This window comes from Molossus molossus, unplaced genomic scaffold, assembly GCF_014108415.1.
Source record: "Molossus molossus isolate mMolMol1 unplaced genomic scaffold, mMolMol1.p scaffold_m16_p_10, whole genome shotgun sequence".
Taxonomy (NCBI): domain Eukaryota; kingdom Metazoa; phylum Chordata; class Mammalia; order Chiroptera; family Molossidae; genus Molossus; species Molossus molossus.
Genome location: NW_023425345.1, coordinates 98,318,361 through 98,344,843, shown reverse-complemented (window position 1 = coordinate 98,344,843; position 26,483 = coordinate 98,318,361). Strand labels below are relative to the sequence as shown.

The 26,483-nt window shown below is 46.3% G+C and overlaps 1 protein-coding gene and 1 long non-coding RNA gene across 4 annotated transcripts in view; both read left to right on the top strand.

Moving 5' to 3' along the window:
* B3GLCT (beta 3-glucosyltransferase) overlaps positions 1-26,483 on the top strand; it is a 101,858-nt gene that overhangs the window by 21,358 nt on the left and 54,017 nt on the right. For all 3 annotated transcript variants that reach the window (XM_036252049.1, XM_036252050.1, XM_036252051.1), the window contains exons 3-6: positions 429-468; positions 6,840-6,949; positions 21,029-21,105; positions 21,596-21,707. In XM_036252049.1, coding sequence (XP_036107942.1) covers positions 429-468; positions 6,840-6,949; positions 21,029-21,105; positions 21,596-21,707 — 339 coding nt within the window. The remainder of the gene's footprint in view (positions 1-428; positions 469-6,839; positions 6,950-21,028; positions 21,106-21,595; positions 21,708-26,483) is intronic.
* On the top strand, positions 13,424-15,830 carry LOC118624079. Its single transcript, XR_004958329.1, has 3 exons — positions 13,424-13,440; positions 14,670-14,717; positions 15,674-15,830. It is a non-coding gene; the product is annotated as an uncharacterized LOC118624079 (long non-coding RNA).

Genomic DNA, 26,483 nt, shown 5'->3' with positions numbered 1-26,483 from the left:
CTGTTTGGCCTTCTGCCTAAGTCAGTCAGTACCTCCGAAGTAGCTCTTCTTGTTGATCTCAGGTAAACGCTGGTGCCTCTCGCTTGGAAAGGCTTTTTAGTTTCAGGTTATCACAAGGTTTTTGAATTGACCCTCCCAGAACACGGAACCACGTGAAACAGGAGGGCAGAGCCTCAGCTCAGTGAAGCGACTGTCCAAGACCACACGGGAAGGGACGGCCCCCTGGGAGGCTTCTGCCCTGACACAGAAGGACATCGGTGTTGCTCTCCCCTTAATACTGGGCTGTGTTTGCAGGGAAGTGTCTCCAAGCCCTCATGTTCAGTGTCTTCCCCCAAATGTTAACGCGTACCCTCTGTATTCATTCCGTGTGTTGTTAGCTTTGTTATGTGATGACATTGATCTTTTTCTCTCTTTCTTTTAAAATACAGAACTTGGAGAAAAGTGGTCTATCAAAGAAAAATGACATAGGTATGTAATGTTGTCTTTTTTTTTTTTTAAACCCGAGTATGTAACCACGTGTATTTCTTGTAAATTGTGTTTCAGTGAAATTCATTTTTCCTTCTGATTTTATTCACGGTGTAAATATTGTTGCATTTCCAATCAGGGCAGATCACCCTGCCGGGTGAGTAAGCCGTGGGCTGTGTGACCAGGGCCCACACCTGGTGGCCAGGCAGGACACGCTGCGGCCTGATTGCGCCCTCCCCGGCCTGGGGCCAGGCCCGCTGCGGACCCCCAGACGCCGCTGTGCCCAGGCCGCTCTCTGACACACGCTGTCGGACTCCTAGCCCGCGTGGAGGGGGCGCTTGCTCCTCGGCAGCCGCACCCCGTGTCGGTCACAGCCGTTCACACGCGTGTTTGCGACCTCTGTACACCCACCTTTCTCCCCAGCACGTGGTGTCTTCAGGGAGGTGACCACCAGTGAGAACGTTTCTGTGTGCTGTGGGGCACACCCCAGGGTGCTGACGAGGGTAGGCCACACCTGTGTGTGTAGGACCGGTCTTCTCCCTAAGGGTGTGAACCCTCCATCGTCCAGCGTGGGCTGTGCAGACCTGGAAGGTGGGCCGGGACAGGAGGGCACAGGTCTGACTTTCTCCCAGGAGGCAGGAGAGGCCACCGGGGCGGCGGGGGGGATGGCCTGGCTGGGTAGGTGCGAATGGGGGCAGAGGGGTGTGTGGGCCCCGAGTGCAGGAGCCCCATGCGTTGTTGCCTTCTCTTCTCTCTGTGGGAACATTCTTTGGGGTTCAGCCACCCCTCCCCACGTGGAGATTTCTCCTGTGGGTTTGGGCGTTGGTTTGTGTATTTATCCTATGGGAGCTGATGGGTCTCCTCGCAGTAAGTGGCTGTTAAATGGACCGATGACCTTCATCAGGAACAAGGACTTGAAAGGACCAAGGGGAAGTCACCGGGACCAGAAATCTACATTCTTGCAAGTGTAGATGGCCCTGGTGACACTTAACTCAGTGTCTGGTCATCTGAACAGGACCCAGGGCATTTGTTGGCCACAGGCAGTGAGCCCACCGGACCAGGGGCTGCCCCGGCAGCTGCCCGCAGGGTCAGAGCACTCAGCTCGTGGTCTCTCAGTGCTTCGGGCTGGGTGACGGCCGCCAAGGCGGCCGTCATTTCTGTTCCGGCTTACCGCCCGGTCCGTGGATTCACTGGTGGCGTCGTCCTCACCAGCGGCACACCTCGGGGAGCGGCTCTTCACGGGAAAGTGCGCGTGTGCATGCTTGCCCTCCGCTGTGCCTCGTGAGCCTCGTGCTTTCTCGTCACAAAACACCAGCTCGTGAAATCCACCTGTCCAGGTAGTTCTGATCAGGAGGGGTCCGTACTTAGAGCGCTGGGCACGCGACGGGCTCAGCACCTTCAGAAACAGAGGGCCTTGGATTTCTGCTTCCCTGGAAGGATGATTTCTGCAGGGACCCTTTCTGACCTCCTCCGTTCCATTGCCTGTACTCAGCCCTCCGCTGGCTTCCCACCACACGGGTCCTCTCCGCAGCCTCCACGAGGTCCTTCGTCTTCCTGCCGCACTCATCATTACTGTCAGGCACTTAGTGTACCACCCATTTGTCACACATTCCTGGAGGAGAAACAGTGACAATTTGTCTTGAGTGCTGGCAGTGTTTGCTGACAGCAAATTGCACTGAGTTTAGAGATGTTATGGAGTCGTTTTGTTTGCTCCAGGGCCTGGGCAGTGGGAGCCCGAGTCGCACGGGTGAAGGCGTCCGCAGAGAAGACACGGCTGAGGTGACCCGTGTGACTCAGACACCACCAGGATGTGGCTCAGCGAGGGAGGGTTGAAGACGTGTGAGAAAGTGTTTTGTGGGGCTGAGGTAAAGAGCAGCAGGGATCTAAACCCGTACGCTGTTCTCAGCACTCACCTGCTCTCCGCTGGAAGGGGCTGGGCGGAGTGGCAGGGGGACGGCTTTCTGTCACTGTTACCGGGGTTGTAAGAGCTGGGAGCACCCTCCTTGTCTGCCTCACTACCTGTAACTCCCACAAAGCACCCTGTTCCTCAGCCATGCCTAACTGTCAGGGTCCTAAATTCCCAGATGGAGAGGGGGGGACACTGTCCCAGGGACATGCAGAGAAGAGAGAGGAGGACAGGGAAGGATTGGGTCCCGCCGTCTGGGGCCCCAGGTGGCTCCTGAACCCAGCCCCAATTCCAGTGCTGTTACTCTAGTCCCAGCCTCTGATGGCAGCCCACACCCCTTCATGATCTGATCCGGCTGAACCAGCCTCCCTCTCTGACTTGACTGCTGACTGCTCCTGCACCCTGTTCTCAGGAAGGCCTGGCACACGCCCTGGTCACCCACTCAGGGACGCTGCAGGGAAGAGGCCACTGGGTCTCGGCAACAACCCACTTCTCTCTCTGTGGCTGATCTGCAACCCTGAGCCTCAGCCTGCGGAGGTGGCTGCTCTGTTGTTGCTAATCCTCACCGGAGGATTTTTCTCCATTGATTTTTAGAGAGAGTGGGAGGTGGGGAGTGGGGGAGAGATGACATCAATGTGAGAGAGACACATTGATGAGTTTCCTCCTGAATATGCCCTGACTGGGGCCGGGAATCAAACCTGTAATCCAGGCACATGCCCTTAACTGGGAATCGAACCTGTGACCCTTCCATGTCTGGGTCGATGCTCTAACCACTGGACAACACTGGCCAGAGAGCAAATGGCTGCTCTTTAAAGGGAGCTGGAAATACCTCCTCCCAGAAGCTCTCCTTGCACTGTCCCCCCCCCGTGTTCTCACAGTGCCCCGCGGCTCTGGCTCTGCACCTATGCCTCTGGGTATGATGGCCTACTTTCTTCTTGAAAAATTTAAGTTTTATTTTTACTTTCTAAATTCAAGTGTAGATAGCATACAATATTATATTAGTTATATTACTTTCAGGTGTACAATATAGTGATTCGACATTTATGTTCCTTACTGTGTGAACCCCACACTGACTCTGGCACTTACCTGTCACAGAGCAGACTGTCACAATGTTATGACTATACTCCCTTCACTTTTTTACCCATCCCCCACTCCCTCCCCTCTGGCAGCCATCCGTTTGTCTCTGTGTCTGCAAGTCTGTTTGTTTTTTTAAATCCTCACCCAAGGACATTTTTCCATTTTTTGTTCAGATAGAGTGGGAGGGAGAGAGAGGAAGAGAGAGAAACATCGGCGTGAAAGGGACACATAGAGTGGCTGCCACCCGCACGACCAACCAGGGCTGGGTACAAACTGCAACTGAGGTACGTGCCCTTAGCGGGAACTGAACCCAGGTCTCTCTGGACCACAGGCTGACACTCTAACCGCTGAGCCAAACCGGCCAGGGCTACAAGTCTGTTTTTGTTTTGTTTTGTCTTGTTCTTTAAATTTTACATCTAAGGGAAATCGTATGGTATTTGTCTTTCTCTTTCTGATTTGTTTCACTAATACCCTCTAGGTTCATCCACGTTGTCCCACATGGTAAGATTTCTTTCTTCTTTATGGCCAAGTAATATTCCATTGTGTCTATGTATCACATCTTCTTCACCCGCTTGTCAGTTGGTGGAGCCCTAAGTTGCTTCCACATCTTGGCTATTGTAAACAGTGCTGCAGTGAACACAGGGGTGCATAAGTCTTTTCAAATCAGTGTTTTAGGTTTTTTCAGATAAATACCCAGAAGTGGAATTGCTGAGTCCTGTGGTAGATCTATTTTTAGCTTTTTGAGGGAGCTTCATATGGTTGTCCCTAGTGGCTGCACCAGTTGGCAGTCCCACCACAAGTGCACCGGCGTGCGGGATGGCTCCGTCACCTTTGGGACCAGACCCTTGCTCCTGGTGGAGACAGCGATGTTGGCCGGATGAGTGCACACAGCACACGTGGTCGAAGCACACGGAACAGGAGGGGGGTGATTTCTTCGCGGAAACACACACACACCTCCCAGCACATGGCCCAGATACGTGAAGGGGAAATTTTTCTGTTTTCTTCCCACGAAGCCGGCCGCGCTGTGAACAGTGGGAGCTCCGGTCTGGCTGGAGGCGGAGTCGGCTGCTGTGGCGAGCGCAGCATCAGCCTTCGACACGGGACCTGCGCTCCTAAAAATTTCACTGCGGATTATTGTGAACATACGAAAAGCTGCAAAGAGTAATACAGTGAACACCATGGGTCTGCCACCCAGCTTAAGAAATAGAATGTTACGAACACAGCTGAAGCCTTTGAACCATTATCCGGAGGTGCTGTTGATCTCTCTCAAGTGACCTGGCACCCCTGTCAGATACATGTACATGTAGATGCACATGGATATAGCACATATACCCACTTTATGTATTTGTGTTTGTGTTTTTGTAAACCACTGGTTTATGTAATTGTTCCTTTGCAGCTTACTTTTTCAGTGTTCCATCTGTACAGTTCACCGAGTCTCCGTCTGGGTTGATGCTCGTGGGGCAGATTTTTATTATCGCACAGTATTCCGATTTGTGTATCTTGTTAGTGCCCGTTTCAGATTTTTCCTTTTACACGTGCTGCTGGGCGCCTGCTTGCGACAGAGCCTTTGACACGCTGGGGACTTCTCCTGTGTTAGCAGCAGGTTTCCTGGGTCATTGGGAAGGTGCATCCTCACCTTTGTTAAATTTTTAAAAAATTCTCTGAAGTTTTACTTTACTCTTCATAAAATAAATCCTTCTAACTCCTCTTTTTGTATGTCGGTGCTGACGTAGAAGATAACGCGTGATCCCTTCTGGTGCCAGTGTGCAGAGCCAGGAGCGGACTCAGAGTAGCGATAAATATTGCCGTCTTCACGTCTGTCCACGCCCCTCCCGGGGAGCGGTGAGGTCATACCCAGCAGGTTGCTCAGCATTGCCTTTTACAATTTTTATTGAGATTTAACTCAAGAGAACTTGGGATTATTTTTAGGATCTAGCTGGCTTACTGTGGAACTGTGTATAAGTATTTGAGTGAATGAATAAATGAATGGAATTACAGAACTGAACATCAGAACAATAAAATATAATGGAGTACGATTAAAACCAGATTGGTGTCCCTAAGTCGAGGTGTTAAAGGGAAAGACTCGTGGTGGGAGGCTGGTCCCCACAGTCATTTGCTGTAGACCTGGCTGGAGGCTACAATTTATGTGACATCTGCCTTCTGCCCGCACCCCGGTTCGGTGGCAGGGGGCCGGCGCAGCAGCGTTTCTGTTTCATTATCACAAGCTCCGAGTAGGGGAGGTTAATGCGCTTCTCCACATGGGGCCCACGCAGCCATCTCTGCTCAGAATGACCTCGGAGAGTCCTCCTGGCGAGGTGGGCACGCTGTTCCAGGGGGTCCGCCCTGCTGGCCACTGTAGAAACGCCAGCGCCTCAAACGGAGTCTTCAGCGGGTTGGCAGATCCGGCCCATGCGGCCAGTGTTGTCACGGGTGAGCTTTTATGCAGCAGTTCTGGCTGAAGCCCTGCTTCTGTGGACGGTGCTGCTTTCCTGGAGAGAACCCTCCGTGCTGGCTGGAGGCCTGCGGAGGCCAGGGTGACTGAGTTATTTAGTTGTAAGCTCGTGGGACGTGTGCAGTCACCATGAGCGTCTGTCGCCGTGTGCCGTGTGGGGCACCCCGAGCAGGCTGCAGGCAGTGTGTTAGTTTGCTGGGGCTGCAGGAAGGAAGCGTCACCAGCTGTGTGGCTGGGCCAGCAGGACTGCGCCTCGTGGTTCTGGAGCCTGGACGCGTCACGTCAAGGGGTCAGCACAGGTCTTCCGAGGCCTCCCTCCTGGCCTGTCGGTGCTGCCTTCTTCCTGTGTCTTCACGCCGTCCTCCCCGTCTGTGTCCTTAGTTCCTCTGTCTATAAGGACACCAACTACATTGGATCAGGGTCCATGCTAGTGACCTCACTTTAACTGGATGATCCCTGTGAAGACCCAGTTCCAAGTAAGGTCACATTCTGAGATCCTGGGGCTTACGGCTTTAATCAAAGAAGTTTGGGGGACAAAATCCACCCCATAACAGGAAAGCACGTTAGGATTGTGTGTGAATTGTTAAAAGGCTGCTTGCAAACAAGATTTTCATCTTTTAGGGGGTTGGTGTTCCAGACAGGTTCACCCTATGCTGTGCTGGAGCCCCCTCTGTGACAGAGGCGGCCAGATCGAAGGGTTACCCTAGACCTGGGCCGGCACCGTGAGCTTATTTCCTTGCTGACTTCTGGGAAAGAAGCTTCGGAGCTCCATTTCAAAAGAGAGATTTTATCACTAGAATTACATATAAATTGATTTTTCCCCCCCTGAGTTTATTTCCTGAAGGCTTACCTTGTAGCTTTTTAAAAAAACTTGTTTTCAAGTTCATGTCAGTTGTAAAATAATAAATACCTGAAAACTTTTTTCTTTCTTGATCCTAGATTTAAAAGGAATTGTGTTTGTCATCCAGAGTCAAAGTAATTCTTTTCATGCAAAGAGAGCAGAAGAGTTAAGAAAAAGCATCTTACAGCAAGCTGCAGATCTTACCCAGGTACGTAGAAACGGCTTTGGGTGTCTGCTGATTATTTATTCGTTGCTGGGTTTATGTTTTCCAAAGCTCTTGGTCTGTAGAGAATCAATTTTATGTAGATGAGAATAACTCTTCTGACTTGTTTTGCTTATTTAGTATTGACTGTGGTTTAAAATGTGCTAGTTAATTGCTAATGCTCAAAGCGTCATAGTCTAAATTATGTATTTTTTTAATTTAAGAGAATTATATAACTGTGTAGGACTCCTGTGGTCTTGTCATAAAATATGATACAAAGAAGAAATAACTCTATAAAAGCAGGGCTTAAAATAGTGGAGATAATTAATGTTCAAAATTGTGGTAGCAAGTTCTAAGGCAGTTTTCATGTTGGAATAACATTTTCATTAACCTCAGTGTGATGTTTCCTCTGTGAGTCTCTTAATCTGTTTTTTAATTGGACGTTATGAATTGAACTTTTGATTTGATTTATAATGTATTTTCTGAGAAGGATCATGGAAAGACTGACACATGCAGGTGCATTTTGATAAAGTTTAAATAGGCGTGAACTGAATGTGACGCTGGAGGTTTGGGGCAAAGGAAGCCCTACCTCCGGGGTTCCCCAGCCTGCTACCGACTGCCGTGGCCTTCAAGGCCCGGCTTGTCTGCAGATAAATGCCATCCGTGGCTGTCTCAGCAAGGGCTCTGATGGGCCCCGGCCAGTTTGGCTCAGCGGTTGGAGCATCAGCCTGCGGACCCGAGAGTCCCGGGTTCAGTTCCCACTAGGGGCATGTACCAGAAATAAAATAAAATAAAAAAAGAACTCTGACAGTGGTGTGTGATTGATGGATTGCTGTCCTTCTGTTGGTGGGGGCTGGGAAATAGAGGGTTGGACATAGCAATGGAAAAATTAGCCACCTTAGTGATAGTGAAGACAGGTCCCGCTGAGATTAAGGTTTACTGTGCTTTATCTCGAAATGCTTTAGAAATACAATGCATCCAGCCTCCTCGCACCCTTGCAAAGGCAGGTCCTTGGCTCTCCTGCTTGGAGCATCACACCTTCTAAGGGAAGGAAACAGCTGCCTACTTTTATTTATTTAATTTGTTTATTTTTTTAGTGATTGGAGCTAGGAGCAGCTTGATGAGTTTGAAATTCTTCTTTGTCTGGAAACCCAGCTTTTCGAGACTTTCTTCCATAAACCTGTTCTGGTGTCATCAGAAAGGCAGACCTGCACGCCCTTGGCTGGCTGGGCATCTGCCCCTTGCTCCACGGAGGCCTAGGGAGTGGGCAGAGGAGGCTGCCGTGGGGCGGAGCACGGCCAGGCAGCCCTGATCACCCTGCGTTGGCTCCTGCGTCCAATGTGGCCCCTTTGGGCTGTGGCAGTTACCGCAAACTGAGTGATCAGGGACAAGGGGAGAGTAGGCTCTCATGATTAAATGAATCTTTGAGATACAATGTGGAAAAGAACCAGAAAACCCATTCCCCTGCTTTCACCCAGACACCGTAAGAATGGCTTAAGGAAGTTGGAGATTTCCGTCCCCTCCCAAACAGTACAGTTGTGGGCGGGCCAGCGACAGGCAGCTCTGCCCAGGCTCCTCTGTCTCGCGAGGTGTCCTCATCTGCTCAGTGGAAACCGCTCCCCCATTGCATCCGCACTGCAGTGCGTGGAGGGCCAGCAGCTTCCTCCCAAGGACGTGACCTTACCGTCGAACTCACCAATTCCCCTGACACACCGCTGTCCGAACGTAGTCACGTGGGCATGCCTCGGCTGGGAAAGGCCATGTCTGGTTGGATGGCCAGCCAAACCTAAGACGTTTACTCACCAAAGGAAGAAAGTAGGAGTGGAGACTCAGACAAATCGGCATCAATGCTAACGTCAGGATTTTGTTTGTGTATTAGAGACTCGCCTAGTCTGTGGAGGAATTTATCTGTGAACCTCTGTGAACCTCTCCTTCACTCATTCAGTGTTGACAGCTTCACTCATTCAGTGTTGACAGCTTCACTCATTCAGTGTTGACAGCTGCTGTGGGCAGAGTACTGGGCGTTCAAGGATCAGCAAGCCACGGTCTTGTCCTGGAAGGACCCACAGCCCCGGAGAGGGGACGGGCCGATAGTTGGGCAATTCTGCCACAGAGTGGAAGTGCAGACACAGAAGGATGAGCACTGCGTGGTTCTGCTTACATGCAGCATCTAGAATAGTCCAATTCATGGAGTCAGAGATGAAGGGTTTTACGGGACCGGGGGGTGGGGGTGGGGTGGCGAGGAGTTATCAACAGGCATAAAGTTTCGGTTCCGTCCGCTGGATTTGCTCTAGAGATCTGAATTACAGAATCGCCCTTTTGGCCAACAGTCCTCTTTTGTACGCCTAAAATTTGTTAAGTGTTCTTACCACAACACAAGAAAGAATATTAAATAAAAAATTCAGGCCCTGGCCGTTTTGGCTCAGCGGTTAGAGCGTCGGCCTGTGGTCCAGAGTCGCGAGTTGGATTCTGGAAAAGTGCACGTACCTCGGTTGCGGTTCATCCCCGGCCCTGGTCAGGGTCGTGCAGGAGGCAGCCAGGCGGTTTGTCTCTCTCATGTCGATGTTCCTCTCTCCTCCGCCCCCACTCTATCTGAAGATAAATGGAAAAGTATCCTGGGGTGAGGATTAAAAAAAATATTCGGTACTAGGTGGGTTGGGAGGGGGTGTGGTTGGCGGAGGGCTTCCTAGGTGAACCAGGTAAAGGTGAGAGGCAGGAGCATGGTGTGCGGGCCCTGCCAGCCCTCCGGGTGGGTGTAAAATGGGAGGTGGGCAGTGTATGCGGCCGGCCTGGACACTAGTTCAGGACCTGACCACAGAGGAGCTGTATGTTCTCAAGGACATAAAGCCCCAGGCCTTTCTCAGGGGGCTCTACTGGCACTTTGAGAGAGATTTCTGTGTCCGAGACACTTAGCATCTCTGGCTCCCTGGCAGTCGGTGTAGGAGCGACCCCAGCCCCTGCACTAACCGTGTTCCCTGCTGAGAATCACTGTTGGGAGTGCCTAGGGCATTGACCTGGTCAGAAGTTTGTTTTAAAACTTCCACTCGTGGCTGCGAGGAGGGCAGCTTTAGGAGAGCTGAGTGGAGCAGGGAGCCTCGTTCCAGGCCCCTGGACTCGTCCAGGCAGTGCTGCCCAAAGTGGGGGTGCAGACACAGGCAGTTTAAGAAGCACTGGGCTTAGGTGGGGGTGGAGCTGGCCGGGGTGGCGGTGGCAGGGGTGATGTGGGGCCAGAATCAGGGAGATTGGGCCCAGGTGAGGCTGAAGGAGAAGTCGGGTGTCTAGCTATGGCTGAGGTGGGGTGGGGTGAGGCCACCCGCTGAGGCTGAGGCTGAGGGAGTCGCAGGCTGTAGGGTGCGGATGACAGTTTTTGTAGATGAAATCTGAGGTGGAGGTGTCAGTAGCTGGGAGCTGCATATTTGTTTGAGGGGGACGATTTGGGCAGAAGATGGCTGGTTTGGGAGTTTGCAGCATTCATAGGTAGTGACTGGAAGCTGGATGTGCAGCTTTCAGGGGAGCAGGGGGACACTGGGGGGCCCTGGGGAACCCGCGTCCCAGAGCTGATCAGAACGCTTGCAGCCCTCTCTGGACACAGAGAGAAGGTGCCTCTTGTGACCTCGAACCTTGCACACAGTGGTCTGTTCCCAGAGAGGACTCGGGGGAGGGTCTCAAACTGTCTGTGTCTGGATGTGTGGGCCCTGCCTGTGCGCCCGCCTGGCTGTGCTTTGTCGGGGTGCCACTGCCACTGTTGGTATTTTTAATTATGGTAAAAACAACAACATGAAACTTGCCATCTCAATCATTTTTAAGTGTACAATTTTGTAGTGTCAGTACTTTTACATTGTGCAACCCATTTCGAAATCAGAACTTTTCAAACTTCCCAGCTGAAACTCCGTCCACCTCCTTCAGCCCCGGCACCCACCCTTTTTCGGTCTCTGTGGATCTGGCTTCTCCAGGGACCACTTGCCAGTGGGATCATACAGCCTCGTCTTTCTGCGATGGGCTTCTTTCTTTCCTCCTACATCACGGCCCCAGGTCCGGCCATCCTCCAGGTTGTAGCCTGTGGCTCATGTCATCATCACTGATATTTTGACGGACTCTCCTCCATGTCCTGCTGTAACTTTATGTCCTTGGTCCTCCAGAGGGAGGTGAGACCCATCTGCGTTCCTCCCTGTGTCCCCCAGGGCACCTAGTATAATGCTGAACACAACAGCAGCAACTGTATGTCACTGATGCGTCTTCTCAGCTTTCAAAGTGTACAGAACAGCTCCGTTTGCCTGAAGTAGTTAACTGCTCTTGTACTTCATTCTGTGCTTATTTAGTTTGTGTGCATATATTTAATGTTCATTCCCCTTGATGTTGATGATTGGCACTTTGTACAGCCTGTTTTGTAGGTGACTCATATGACCACTAGGTGGCGATATTGGTTTTGCATTTAAAGACGTAATTAAGCAATCTCATTAAGCAACCCCTGTCCCCTAGCATTTAATTTCTGTGATAATAAATGGAATATGGACTAAAGCAGTAAGGAAGCCTTCCTTTAATGATAAGATAGCACAGTTTTCTTATTCTGAAGTTCTTTCCCAAGTAGTCTGTCTTCACTAAGGTTGATAGGTTCTTGGGAACTGCAATTTTAAGAGAAGCGACATATAATGAAACCAATTTCACCCTAGGCTAATTGATAGAAACAAGTGTTACATTCCTGTGGAATATTCCTGGTTGCAAAAACATCACCAAATTTCTAAATAAAACCCCCCAACATTTCTAATATTGAACATTGAAATCAGTGTGACACCCACACACATACACACACACACACAAACACTCATTTATCCATTTAAGAAAGATGAATAAAAGCAAATGAGGTAGTGATTTCCCAACCCACTTGTCCTAGTTCTGGGTCACAGGTGCCCGGAGCCTGTCCCAGTAGCACGAGGCGGGACTCACCCTGGACAGGACGTCCTTCCGTTGCAGGGTCACTCACACACCCCCACTCCTCAGACTGGGACAGTGTGGACACGTGGGCTAACCTAACGTGCGCATTTTTGGAGTGTGGGGGGAAACAGGAGGACAAGGAGAAAACTCACACAGACATGGGGAGAATGTGGCAACTCCACATCGACAGTGCCCCGCTGGGAATCAAATTTTTTTCTTTGTCAGTGTTACAACAAAATAATATTGAATGAATGATGTTAGTTAAGGACCTGCTATGGTTATGACAGAACTTTAACCCTTGGATTTAATTTGCTCACAAGATCCAGAGAGTCCTGTTATGACTCAGATTTTATCGTCTGGGTCAGCAAGTCCTTTAGTAGTTGAAATGGCCAGAAAGATTTTAGAGTGGGCAGCTGTACTTGATACTAGTTCTTTTTTTCTCTTTATAGAGCTTTTATGCTACATGTGGGATTAAAAGTTGAATTTATCTCATAATAGCATTTTAGAGATTCAGAGGTTGTTGACCACTAACATAGGGTCTGCAGACAGTGCTTGGCGCAGTGAGATCCTGTGACCTAGAGCTACCTGAGAACAGAGAAAAGGGACGAACTCCAGAGAACCGAACACCGAGGTGCACAGAACACAAGGAGACAAAGTCCCCGTCAGAGGCAGCTGGGGCTCCCAAGGTAAAACTTCACTGGAACTTGTTTTAAGAAATGTATATATTCTTTAGAAAGCATGGACAGCTCATCCATCAGCCTTTGAAACAATCTGTGACAGGAAGCATCCTGGCTCCTTTAAGGAAGGGGCAGTCCCATGGGTTGGCAGGTGTGCACTAGACCTCTAATGGAATGGGCTGTCTGGGGCCCTCTTGTCCCCTGGGTCCTGAACCACAAAGTCTTCTGGTGGCCATTTGGGATTTCACCATTGATAACCCACCATGAGCAGGCACAAAAGCGGCTTGGTGAGGGAGGAGCCCACAGTAAGTTTTATCATTTGAATATTTATCTGCTAGCCCCAAATACGTGTTCCTCCCACTTCTATATGTCTAGAACTGCTGTTTATTTAGTTATTGCTTTTGTCAGGTTGCACCTGACTATGATATAGGCCAAAACAATTAGGGGGCAAAAATGAAATGGTTTCTGTGATGGTGCACCTGCTTCTAGCTGTTCCTTTTGCTTTGGCAGATCATTACCTATGCCTGGGTGGCCTCGAGGTGCTAAAATCGGTCTTACTAAAAACACAAACATTTTGCATCTTTATGGTGGGTGAATATACAACTTTCAGTGTGAAATCTAGTACTGTACTTAGAGCTGTTATTAGCGTGGTATAACTTCCCTTTGTTTTCTGAAATAATTGGGTCGTTAAAAATTGTCATTCCCATCTCTGGTTTTAAAACTTATAATGAGATTTATAATGGATTCGATGTTTGTAATTATATATGTCTTCTAACCAGTAAGCCAGCAGACTTTACCAAGCGCTGTTCTATGTGTGGAGTACTATTCAAGATCGCTATGGAGCAAAGGATTAGAAAAGATATTCTAGTTCTTTGAATTACTGATAAGGTAGATGGTGACTATTCCATAATAGAAATGACCATATAATTTTAGTAGAAATTAGAAGTCCAAAATCAGTACTTGTAGTATATTAAAATACTTATTCAACAAATATGAATTGGACATCCATAGTTATAGTAGGCACTTTTGAATATGAAAGGATATCTCTGGATAACACCTGGGACCCTGGAGAAGGATGATGCTCACTGGTAGCTGTCTAACAAGTAGAGTTCAACCCTGGCCGGCGGCTCGGTTGATTGGACATCGTCCTGAACACCAAAACGTTGCAGGTTCAAATCCTGGTCAGGGCACATACCTAGGTTGTGGGTTCAGTCCCTGGGGAGGGACATGTACGGGAGGCAACTGATCGATGTCTGTCAAATTGATGTTCCTCCCTCTCCCTCCCTTCCTCTTTCTCTAAAAATCAGTTGAAAAAAAAAATTCTCATGTGAGAATGGCGATCTGGTTAGACCGGCACGGGTGGCGAGCAGAGTGGTGAGATGGGATATGGTGGACGGATGTGTTCCTGACGGTAGATCTGTAGATGTAAGGACACAGATTTTGAAGAAGTGCTATTTTTTTTCCTTGAGCTTTTCTGCCTTGTGTGACAGATGGAAGGGTCCTGTGACATTATAAAGACTGACTGTTTAGAGAGGCGCATGAGCAAAACACCAAGTAGAGGGGGGCTCCTGGAAGCCCACAGGAAGGAGTGTTCCAGCGATGACCCCAAATTAATCAGGCACTTCGCTGCGTTTCCTTTTAAATGCCTGCTGTGTGCACAGCATCTGTGTGTCACTATGATTTGACTTCTGGTTTTTGAACTTAAAAATAATTCCTTCTTAAGTGGATGTTTGTGTGAAAAATTGTGTATTTTGTTAGTTACATGATATGGGAGACACAGCTTGGAGTCTGGGGCGGGCTCCCATGGAGTGTCCTGTCAGTGTGGTGATGGTCACGTTGTCAGAGGAGAGTCTTTCTTCCCTTCGGATCTGGGGTCCAGTAACCAGGGAGACCCTAGAGTGAGATAATTTCTACTGCAGCTTCAGAAGGGTGTTAACAATTTTCCTAACATTATGGAAACCGTTGTTCTCCAAAGGAGTTTCAAAATATGAAATTGGAAACAGTAGAGGAGAGACGATAAAGCATCATTGTGTGTGGTTTTTTTAGTAGGTTCTAATAAAACAAGGATTTGCTCACCATTTTGAAGACTCTAAAGTGTGACTCTGAACCTTCTGCAGGGCGAGGATCAGGCCAGGTTGGGCAGTTCTTCAGCACGGGGAGCAGGGGTAAGCCACCGAGGGAGTGGGGGCTGGAGGAGAGGAGCAGAGAGTTTGGCATGAAGGCAGGACCTGGGAAGAGGCAGAACCACAGGTCGGTTATGGTTCTATTTTTAAGGCAATCTGCAAACAGAAAAACAAATTCAGAAATGGGATATGCTTATATGGTTTAATTTTGGGGGGGGTGCATTTTATGGTAGATATTAGATTACATTTTTATTTCAGGCCAGTTGGAGCCAGATGAGCTGCTTAGAAACCTTCCCACTCTCACCACCACCAAGTAAATAGCTTTTGAAGGGAACAGACACTTCTCGTGTTACTGCCTTTTTTTGTGGTATGAACTTTATTGAAAACCTGGCAGACTCAGCCTCACAAATACAGGATTATTTTTGCTTGTTTGCAGAAAGTTCTGGAAATCACTATTTCCTTGGGAAGAGTTAGTCAGGCCTTGGCTCATTAGTTTAAAAAACCTGATTGCCATAAAATAAGCCAGGACAGCCAGAGCAAAGCCTTTCGTAGGTTACAGTGTGAAGAGCCTGAGAAAGGTGGCCCGTATTTTCCGTTTCTGGCGAGCTTGTAATTGGCCAGGAGACAGCGGGAGGCACATCAGTAGAAGGTTAGCTCTGAGACGTTAGCTTTTCTTTTCTGGTGAGAGCAGGCGCATGCTTAATTATTAAAAGTTCGCTTATTTGTGGTAACTGATAGGTGTTAACGTGATAAGTAATCACATTCAGTTGTTTGTTAACCTGGAGACTTGATTACATTGCTGTTGAATAAGACTTGATTCATCCATTCATGCAGTGAATCTGTATCGGGTATTTATGCAAGGGCCTGGGCAAGATGCCCCTGTGAGACCAGGTCCGCTTCTGGGGACGGGGTGTCGCTCAGCCGTAAGTAATTCTTCACCCCGCGTGGAAGGCCGTGCCATGAATGTTCCAGCATTTGATCCTCCTGTCGTCCTGTAGGACTCTGCCCCTGTGATTCTGGGGGGAGCTGGCCCTGGCCCACTGCGGATTCAGAGGCAGACGCTGGGCTCCCTGAGCCTCGGGGAGGGCACCTGTGACGTCGCCGTGCAGAATTCTCAGTCTGGAGCCAGGACCCAAAGAAGACAGTCACTTTAGAACACCCCCCCTCCCCCCCCCCCCCCCGTGGTGGTGAGATCGGAGCCCATTGTCTAGTGTTCTGTGCAGACAGTGCCTGCTGGTGGTGGCGCAGCGGGGAGGTGAGAGCGTGGGCGGGGGTGGGGGGGTGGGGGGGATGAGAGGGCGGGCGGGGAGGTGAGAGCGCGGGGGGGGGGAGAGGGCGGGGCGGCGGGGGGAGGAGAGGGCGGGGGGTGGGTGAGAGCGCGGGCGGGGGGGGGGGGGGGGGGGGGAGGTGCCGGGCAGCGGGAGGTGAGAGCACGGGCGGGAGGTGAGAGGGCGGGGCGGGGCGGGGGGGGGGAGGTGAGAGCACGGGTGGGAGGTGAGAGGGGGGGGGCGGGGGGGGGGAGGTGAGAGCGCGGGTGGGAGGTGAGAGGGTGGGGCGGGGGGGGGAGGTGAGAGGGCGAGGGCGGGCGGGGAGGTGAGAGCGCAGGGGGGGGGCGGGGAGGTGAGAGTGCGGGTGAGGCGGTGCCCGCTCTGCCCACAGGGTCAGGAAGGCTCCGTGGGGCATCTGCGCGGAGCCTGGAAGGAACGGGAGGAGCTCGCTCACCCCTGCCCGGGCAGCTGTGAGGCCTCCCGTGGGTGGCGGCCGTCAGCGTGGGTCCCGCTGGATGGTGGTGAATGGGTGAAGGAAAGAAAGGCGAAGGGCTCTGAGCTAACAGGATGAGTTCACGTTTGGAAAGGGGGGTTGGAGGGACCAGTGCGACCTCCAGTGTACGGGGCCAGGGCCTGGAGTGGAGCCGGACCTGGAAGCGCAGCAGTCACCCTGGCTGACTTCCCTGAGTGCGCGTCACCGTGGTATCAGTCCACGCTCCTGGCATAGCCTGTGCTGTGCCGTTTCCGCGGGCCCACTCGCTTACGTCTGTGAAGTGGTCACAGTTCTTTTCCCCATTTTGCAGAGGGGAAACTGAGGCTCGGAGAGACTGACCGACTTGCCCACAGTTGTATCATTAATAAGTAGCGCAACCAGGCCTGTGTCTCAGTCTGACTGGCCCCAAAGCCTCTTCTGTCTGCTCTGCTGCCTCCTCACACAGGGGGGCGTAGTCACCGGCAGGTGGTGCCGCGCGTGTGCGCGAAGAATTCCACGCCGGTTACCTAGCGTTGTCCTGTCCACTCCATCCCTTCACCTGGCATTGTTGTTGAATACCATTTATCCCTGACACTGTCTTCTAGATTTATTGCTTATTGTCTGGCTCCTTCATTAGAATGCGACAGCCAAGGGTGCATGGACTGGGCCTGGGCCTTCCACAGCTGTTTGCTGTGTTCTAGAGCGTGCCTGGCATGTAGTAGGTACTCAGACACTGTCACATCAGTAACGAGGATCATGACCACATGTGTAGCATCGTAGGTGCTCAGACACTGTCACATCAGTAACGAGGATCATGACCACATGCGTAGCATGTGCCCAGTGGAGGCATGTGGTAACTCACTTGATTCCAAGGACTATGGTTATCCCCATATTAGAAATAAGAAAACGGAAGCACAGGTAAGTCAAGGAACTTGCTCAAGGTTGCACAGCCCAGAGACATGGCGCAGAGATTCTCATACAAGTACTTTAGCTCCAGAAATCAGGTCCTTGGATGCTAAGCTTTACTGCCTCTCACGAGTGAATGCATGATTAATTTAAACAGATTTATATGAGCTATAAAAATGTACTTAGTAATACATCTCAAAGTAAATAGTTAATAAAAATAAATTTTATAAATAATGAGGTAATATTTTTCTGTTAAGAAAGGACAGTTAATGATTAAGACAGATATATGGAAAAATCTTTTAAAAAAAATAAGCTCAGATTCCTTTAAGATACGTTATTATAGCATCATATATAAACTACTGGTCCATAAATAATACCGGGATTTTAAAGGCTAGTAAATCTGTCTGATACACATTTCAAACAGCATGTTATACATCTCTGTTATTATCCTCATAAGATGTACCCACCTCTTATGGAAGAAATTATAATAGTAAACAGATGTTAATTTTCATCATATTTTATTTGTTGGTCTAAAAGCTTAATTCAGTGCCTAAGAACTATATAATAGTTGGACTTTGGAAATACAGTTGAACTGAAATCAGCCTTTAAACAGGGTCAGCCTTTTAGAACTTTTGCCTAATACTGAACAAATGTGTGGGCTTTTGCTTCTAATTTAGTACCTGGACTGAACAGTGAGGCTGAATTAGACCATAAACTCACACCGCCAGGCTTATATTTTTAATTAAAGGACGGACAAGTTACAAATATTGGGAAGCAGTCTGTGGACAGGGGAAAAGGCCAGCAGCATGGGGTTAAATGAGTTGAATTCTTTCCAGACAGTGGCAGGAAAACTGAAGTGTTTTAAAAGCAAATTTGCCTAATGCTGAAAGTAATTTGTGATGTTTTCAGTGTTAATCTGTTTTCGTCCACGTTCAAGCGTTGGCATTTTTATTCATGCTATTAATATTTCTAGCTGTAAATTTTTCATGGTTTTCCCTCCATAGCAAGAATAAAGAGCTGTCTCCATTCTTAGAGGGTTTTGGAGTGCTCAGCTCTGGGGTACAACCGGGTTCCCTAATGAAGATGGTGACTATGTGTAACAGCCAGGTGATGAGGTCGAGCATTGGTTTTGCATTTGTTTGTTTTCAATTCTTATTAGTGGCTTCAAGTGTGACTCTATGCCTCGGTAAGAAATATGTTCAAAGGAAGTACTGACTGAAAGTTTAGTGGCTTTCTGAGGTTCAGATGCTCGTTAGGACACGGGTAGATCCTGAGGATGGAAGCAGAGGTTGACCTGGGTATGAGACAGGTGGAGTATCAGCAAAAGTTTAAATTGTTGTGATCAAGCTTTTCATTTCCCTCTTCTTTTCTGTCCTTTCCCCACATTTGACCATTTGTATTTTTAGCCCCTGTCTGCTTGCCTCTGCTATGGCATGGTTTCCTTAGTGATAGGAGTTTGTCTTACCTTTTAGGTTTGAAATAGCAGGTTTGGGGAACAGGCACGGCTCAGCTGGACGGCAGATGGCGGCGTGCACGAGTGTTTCTCCTATCGCTCTTATGCTGAACGTCTCCTCTGATACAACGTTTTCCTATTTTCCCCTTGATTTTTCATTTGAAAACTCTTTCTCAGTCATTCATCCAATTGCATATAAACCCCATGGTGGAACTAGACAGACAGACAGAAAGAAAGAATGGAAATGATTACAATTCCAAGTGGTAAGATCTGGGCTAAGACCATTTGATGGAAAATTTTATTGTGATCTTTTGAACTACTTTATCTTGGAAGTGCTAATACACAGGAGTAGGTGTGTATCTGTTTGGGTCTTTGGTATTCACACACAGGATATATACATATACTCATACACACTTATGTACACACATGTACTATATAAAACAAGAATAAAAGCTCTTGGGGCTTTTTGAGTATTATTAGTAGACAAAAATATATTTATGAAGTGATCTTGGCTTAGTGAAAAGTTCATCAAGACCAGTTTTCTGAGTGTCATGGTAGAGCTGTAGATATTTGAGACAAAGGTATTCATGTACCCATGGAGACAGTTGTCGACACAGCATACTAGGTTTTGAAGTGTTTCTATTTGAAGATATAAGGGTAGAAAAAGCTTGATTGCCATTTTTGTGTTCACCAACTAAAGTAAATATGAAATCCAGGCATATTATTTAATGAACAAAAAAGTAATGGAGATAGGAGTGGTTATAATTCACCAGTAAACCACAGAATTTATTTATTTTTTTAAAAATAATTTTTTCTTTATTGATTTCAGAGATGAAGGGAGAGAGTGAGAGAAAAACATCGATGAGAGAGAACATCGAATGGATGTTCTGCATGCCTCCCACTGGGGATCTGGCCCACAACCTGGGCATGTGCCCTGACTGGGAATCGAACCAGCTACCTCTTGGTGTATGGGTCGATGCTCAACCAGTGAGCCACACTGGCCAGGCCACAGAATTTATTTTACTCTAGAATTTAACTTCCCCTTTGTGCTGGCTAAATCTTTGCCAGTTGCACTTTTCTTGTGACAGGAATTATTCACAAGCCTGACTTTGCATCTCTGCCGGGAAAGTACTTTCACAGTCTTTCTGCCGACATTACCTGTCTAGGTGTATTACCTAGTGATGTCACTTACATACAGGGTGGGCAAAAGTAGGTTCACCATTGTTCATACGGGAAATAATACCATAATTTAATACATAAACAATATATAAGAATAGACTCTGTTTCCTGTACTCATAACTCTGAACCTATTTTTGCCCTACCCTCTATTTCCTAGAACTAGGAAGGATAGTACTTACTTGTTTGGGAGAAAAATTTTGAAATTCATTCATTTTTCCTGAAGACATTTTTAAAACGAAACTATGTTTTAACTACAGTAAAGGGTTTTTAAAGCATGCATGTAATAACTTTAGTTATCTTGACATGAATATTATATATTTTTCTGGTTCCTTTCTGGTTTCTCTTTACATATGAATTTGTTTTACATTGTTGGAATCTTGTGTTTTCCCATTTAACATAAAGATGCTTCCATTGTTACAAAGTCTTCATTATTATAATTTCAGTTGCTACGTAATGGCTCATTTGCTACTTATTTTCTTATAAAACTTTTTCTAGTAGTTACTGTTTCTTTTCTAGCTAGCTCATATTAGTATGCTCCCATAATTTATTTGAAAATTTTATGCAAATGTTAACTTTATTAGTTTTCTTCACACGTATTTGTTCTTAAATAATCCCTCATGAATATATATATAGTCATGTATATATATAAATGTTATATATAGTATATATACATATACTCTGTATACTATGTATATGCATATGCTACACACACACACACACACACACACACACATCACATTTATAGCAATTTTTGAAAAGACAGTAAAAATTACTGAATAATGTAGACTCAACAGTAGTAGAAAAGCCCTCGATTATCTTAGGCAACTGTTAATTCAGCCTTTAGGTTTGCTTTTTCTCTCTAACGTGCCATGTTGTTAGTCTAGTTAACCTTTGATTACTGTTTTTGCATTTCATATTTGTACATGGAGTTAAAATAAATGCTAGATAACATAAAGAAATGAAGCTTATTTGATATTTAACTCCAAAGATTTTTGTTAAAACCATTATCTTCTCCTAAATAGTGACCTTAGTATGGACTGCACGACTGATGTGGAGTGTTACTGTGTTTCTGTAGGAGCTGCCCAGAGTCCTGCTGCTGCACGAGCTGTCTAAGCAGGAAGGTGCGTGGACCATCCTTCCACTGTTACCACAGTACGTTGAACTGGAAATGTGTAAATTCCTGACATTTCAACCTGGACACTCGTAAGCCCCCTAGTTTTCTCATCAGGAGGGTGTGTTCTTTTCTCAGAGCCAGTAAGTGAAGTAAATTTGAACTCCACTTTTTATGACTGCTACATTAACCCGATTTTTTCCTAACCACGAATGGCGTTCGAAATATTTTTGTGTCTTTTTTTTTTAAAGATAAAATGCCTGTATATTTGATATTTATATTTGCAAATTACCTGTCTTCTGAACTGTTGTTGTTATGGAGAGAGTTAACGTCAAGATCTCCAGCTGTTGTATACACCACTAATATTTGGCTTTCCTGTAAGCTGAAATGTTAAGAGAAAAATATAAAGAAAACAATTTATATGTCTTGCCATTTTCTATGTCCTTATTCCATTTCCTGCCTATCGATTTTAAACCTTATTATAAACTCTCTTTGTAGAAGTGATTATTATAGCCTATTTCCTTTTGTCAGCTTTTCTGTAACATATAACAGAAATTCATCATGGATTTTCTTCTGTGAAGAAGAGACAAGAATACAAGTTCCAGAACTTTTAGAAACACTCAGAAGATATGACCCCTCAAAGGTGAATACAGTTTCAATACCAGTATATATCTTCTGGGGAAAATGCTTAAAAGAAGATTGACTAAGAGATTTTTAAACCTAATAAAACACTTGATTTAAAATGAAAAAGAATGGAATAATAGTTGCTATCCAGAAGCAATGTTAAATAATTCTCTCTAGGTTTTGTAGCTTTCAGAGGGATGAAACATACAGTGAGCTCTTCTTAAATGCAGAGAAAAATCTGCTTATATGTGCTAGCAGTTTCAGAAAGTTCAAAAACTATAAGCCAGAGTTAAGATATGTTTCTCTTTATGAACAATGACCACATATTATTTTAGATAAGAAATATTTTTTTTTAGCACCACAGACAAGGGTCCAGACCACATGGATGGTACAGGATAGCAGGAAGATGACAGACCATTAAAGGAGCAATTGCAGTTAAAGAAAGGGAGACTTCTTTCAATAAGGGAAACATGAAGTGCGATTAGGAAGCACGTAGCTGGGCATCAGATTTAATCTGGGAGGGTCACGAGTGGAAGTGACATTTGATCTGAGCCATGTAGGATGAGTAGGAGTTAAGAGGAGAGAAAGAATGTTCTAAGCAGCTACACGTAAGAAGGTCTGGAGGAGAGAAGGGACGCATCTTACGTTAGAGATTTCCCTGGTACTTTCACATTTTCAAAGTTTATTTTGTGCAAATACGATGTAGCCATGGGATCTTGTTTACCTCTCATCCCTAGTGTGAGCAGAGTGTTGAACACTTAATAGGTGGTCAGTAAATACTGGTGAACAACTGAATAATCCTGCGATGTCAGCTTTCTTGCTGGCCTCTGTTTGGTGGCCTGGGAGATTTAGAGGGCTGACTCATAGACATGTCGAGAGTAAACCAGGCTGCTCCATTCTGTTGGAGAAGCCCAGGTTACACCCTGATCACGTTGAAGACATTTTAACCTGGAATAAACAGATTGGGCCCTTTCTGATACCACTGAGCACCTGCCCCATTCGTGTTCTGATGCTCACTCAGAACTGGGTCAGGTTTAATGAGAACACCAGGGAGGAGAGGTGGTTCCGGCTGCCTGTTTGGTTTGTTGATGTAGACGCCAAAAGTTGGGCGGAAACGAACATTCGTTTTCTCAAACACTGGAATGTTTGTTACGCTCATAAGACCACCAGTTTTGATGTTGTTTAAATGCCCGAAGGGTCCATTGCAATTTCCCCTCATGCTTGTGCTTTCGGGAAGATATAGATGTAACTGAATAAAAAATTGTTAGGTTAAAAACGTAATTCCTTCGAAGAGGAGAAGAATTATGACCATGTCTCAGTTGATGCTAACCAGCATCTCTGTACCTTTTGCCGTGTTTTATGTAAAACATTTGTTAGGCTTTTATGTTTCCTTTTGACTTGGGAAAAACGCCCAGATCTTGTTCAGGATGTAGGAGTTTTAATCTCCTCCTAGTGTTCATTTCACCTGGAGGTTATTTTGCCCTTGTCCATAGCTCTAATTCTGTTCAGTAGATGGTGACTCACTGTGCTTTTTGATGAAAATTGGAATACATTCAAAAGTTCAAAGCAAGTTCATGAAAAGCAAGAACAGAGGCAAAGAGAGATGGTTCCCCCTCTTTTCTGAACTCTAGGGAAAAAAATCTAGGATACTTTATTTCTTTTGAAACTAGCATTTAGGAATAAAAATTATATAATGTTGACGTTAGCTCAAATCAGTGGGGTTTTTCCCCCCCTACCATTTGAAATTTTAAAAATAAAAGTATAAAGCAAGCCTGGCTTGGATATTGACACATATAAATTACACAAAAATAATATGATGTACTTAACATGTTAGAATATCAGTTATTTTGTTTGATTCCCTTCAATATCTTCCTGTCATTCTTACTAATGCAAGTTTATGCTGTTGCACAGTATTTTAAATGGAAAAATGTAATCTTTATTAAAATAATCTTGCTCTGGCTGGTGTGGGTCAGCGGGTAGAGCGTCAGCCCACAGACTGAAGGGTCTCGGGTTCGGTTCTGGTCAAGGGCATGTACCCGGGTTGCAGATTCGATCCCTGGCCCAGGTCATGCAGGAGGCAACCAATCAGTGTGTTTCCTCTCACATCAATGTTTCTCTCTCTCCCTCCCTTATACTCTCTCTAAAAAGATCAATTGAAAAATTTCCTCAGGTAAGGATTAATAAAAATAAATAAATAAATAAATAATCTTTGTTAAATTGCTTTTCCAGGTTATTTATATAAATTTCCATATCTTGATGAAGTCTTTCTTTTCCCCCACTGTCTGCTTTTAATATGTGTATGTTTGCCGACGTGTCTTGACTTCTATTTTTGTGTATTATCCTACTATAGTTTTTTGATAGTAATCATAATTTTCATGGCTATTTACAATTTTGTCTTATAAATGTGCCACAGTTTATACACAAGCAGTTGCTATTATTGAATGTTTAGGTTGGCATTTATGTATTTAGTTTTTTTTCTTTTTTTTAAATTTTAACGGAGGTGATACACAGATGCTGATAAAGAGTAAGATTGTAAGGTACCAATAGAACATTGAGTTATTCTTTTACAGTTTATCTGGATTATAGTTGTCTTTATTATGAAGCATTAAGGAAACCATTAAGAAAGATGAGGCCCTGGCCAGTTTGGCTCAGCGGTTAGAGCGTCAGCCTGCGGTCCGGAGAGACCGGGGTTCGGTTCCCGCTAAGGGCACGTACTTCGGTTGCAGTTTGTCCCCGGCCCTGGTTGGTCGTGCGGGTGGCAGCCACTCGATGTGTCCCTTCACGTCGATGTTTCTCTCTCTCTCTCTCCCTTCCTCTCTCTCCCTCCCACTCTATCTGTACAAAAAATGGAAAAATATCCTCGGGTGAGGATAAAAAAAAAAGAAAGATGAGGGAGCCCTGGCTAGTGTGGCTCAGTTGGCTGGGCGGCGGCCCATGCACCGAAGGTCCCTAGTTCAATTTCCAGTCAGGACATGTGCCCAGGTTGTGGGCTCGCTACCCATAGGGGGCGTGCAGGAGGCGGCCCTTTGATGTTTCTCTCTCCTCAGTGTTTCTCTCCACCTCTTTCCCTAAAATCAATAAAAAAAAATTTTTTTTTTTAAAAAGGAAGATAGGGAAGCACCTCTTTCCACAGATTCTATATTAATCTCTCTTAAGTAGTTTACAGTACAGTGCCCAACAAAATTGTTGAAAAACAGTGCTATATACTAGACAATAGCTGAACACCGCCAGTAGGGGTTAAAACATGAAAACATTCTGTATAAAAGTCTGTTGGGAATAGGAGATTATAACAGTAGATGGTTAGTGACGAAGGGGCTAAAGTATCCCGAAGTGTTTATTTTCTTTAAGTAAGCTGTATTGGCATTGTATGTTAAATGTGATGACTTTCATATAGGTAATTGTTTAGTAGTTTCATAAAGTACTGTATTATTGATTCTTTTAAATGTTGAATTTTCTATCTCAAGCTGAGGTCACTTGCCTTATCATTATTCCTCTTGCCCACTGATGACTTAATGTTTGTTTGTTTGTTTGTTTGTTTATTTTTAAATTATTTTTGTTACAGATGTTTCTCCTTTTTCCCCCACTGATTCCCCCCTCCCCCTCCCTCCCTGTCCTGTCCCCACCTTTGTTGTTCATGTCCATTGTTCATGCATACATGCATATAAGTTCTGTGGTATATCCCCCCCACCCCCTCTTCTGGGGATTGTCAGTCTGTACCCCACTTCCACATCTCTGGGACTACCCCGTTCCTCAGACTGTTATGTTCATTATATTCCACAGATAAGTGAGATCATATTATACTTGTCTTTCTTTGTTTGTCTTGTTTCACTTAGGATAATACTCTCCAGGTCCCTCCATGTCATCTCAAAGGATAAGAGATCTTTCTTTCTTACAGCTGCGTAGTACTCCATTGTGTATATGTACCACTGCTTTTTTATCCATTCGTCTACTGATGGACATTTGGGCTGTTTCCAGATCTTAGCTATTGTAAATAGTGCTGCTAGGAATATGGGGGAACATATATTCTTTCTGATTGGTGTTTGTTTATTTATTTATTTATTTATTTATTTATTTATTTATTTATTAATCCTCTCTCGAGGCTGTTTTTTTCCATTGAATTTTAGAGAGAGTGGAAGGAAGGAAGGGAGGGGGAAAGAGAGAAAGAGAAACATCAATGTGAGAGAGACACATTGATTGGTTGCCTCCCATACATGCTCCAACCAGGACTGGGGATCGACCCTGCAACCAAGGTACATGCCCTTGACCGGGAATCGAACCTGCAGTCTTCAGTCACAGGCCAACACTCCAGCCACAGAGCCACACCATCCGGGGTGACTTAATATGTTTATAGATAAAGTATCAAGAAGACAACCGTCAGGTGGAACTGTGAACCTAAGCATACAGGCTCTGTTGATGACTTTCGCACAGTTCATTTATGACCTGTTGCTGAATTGACCAAAACTAAGACTCTGGGAGATATCTGGGACACAACCCCAGCAGAAGGGTGCTCTTGAGAAATAGTACGGCATCCCTTCTGTTGGCATTTTCTGATAAGGAATAGGGAGTGAGGGAATGCTGGTTGGGAAGAGAGAAAATATATAAAGCTGTTAGAACTTAGAGTGCTTGATTAAATTATATGCTTTAGTTTCTTTCCTGGCTGCCTTTTAAAGCTGTCCTGGGCTTGCTCCACTCATTTACTCATAAACAAATGAGCACCTAGTACATGATTGGTGTTCTGGGGATACAGTAGTGAGCAGGGTGGACAGCAGCCCTGCCCATAAGTGGGGGTTATTCT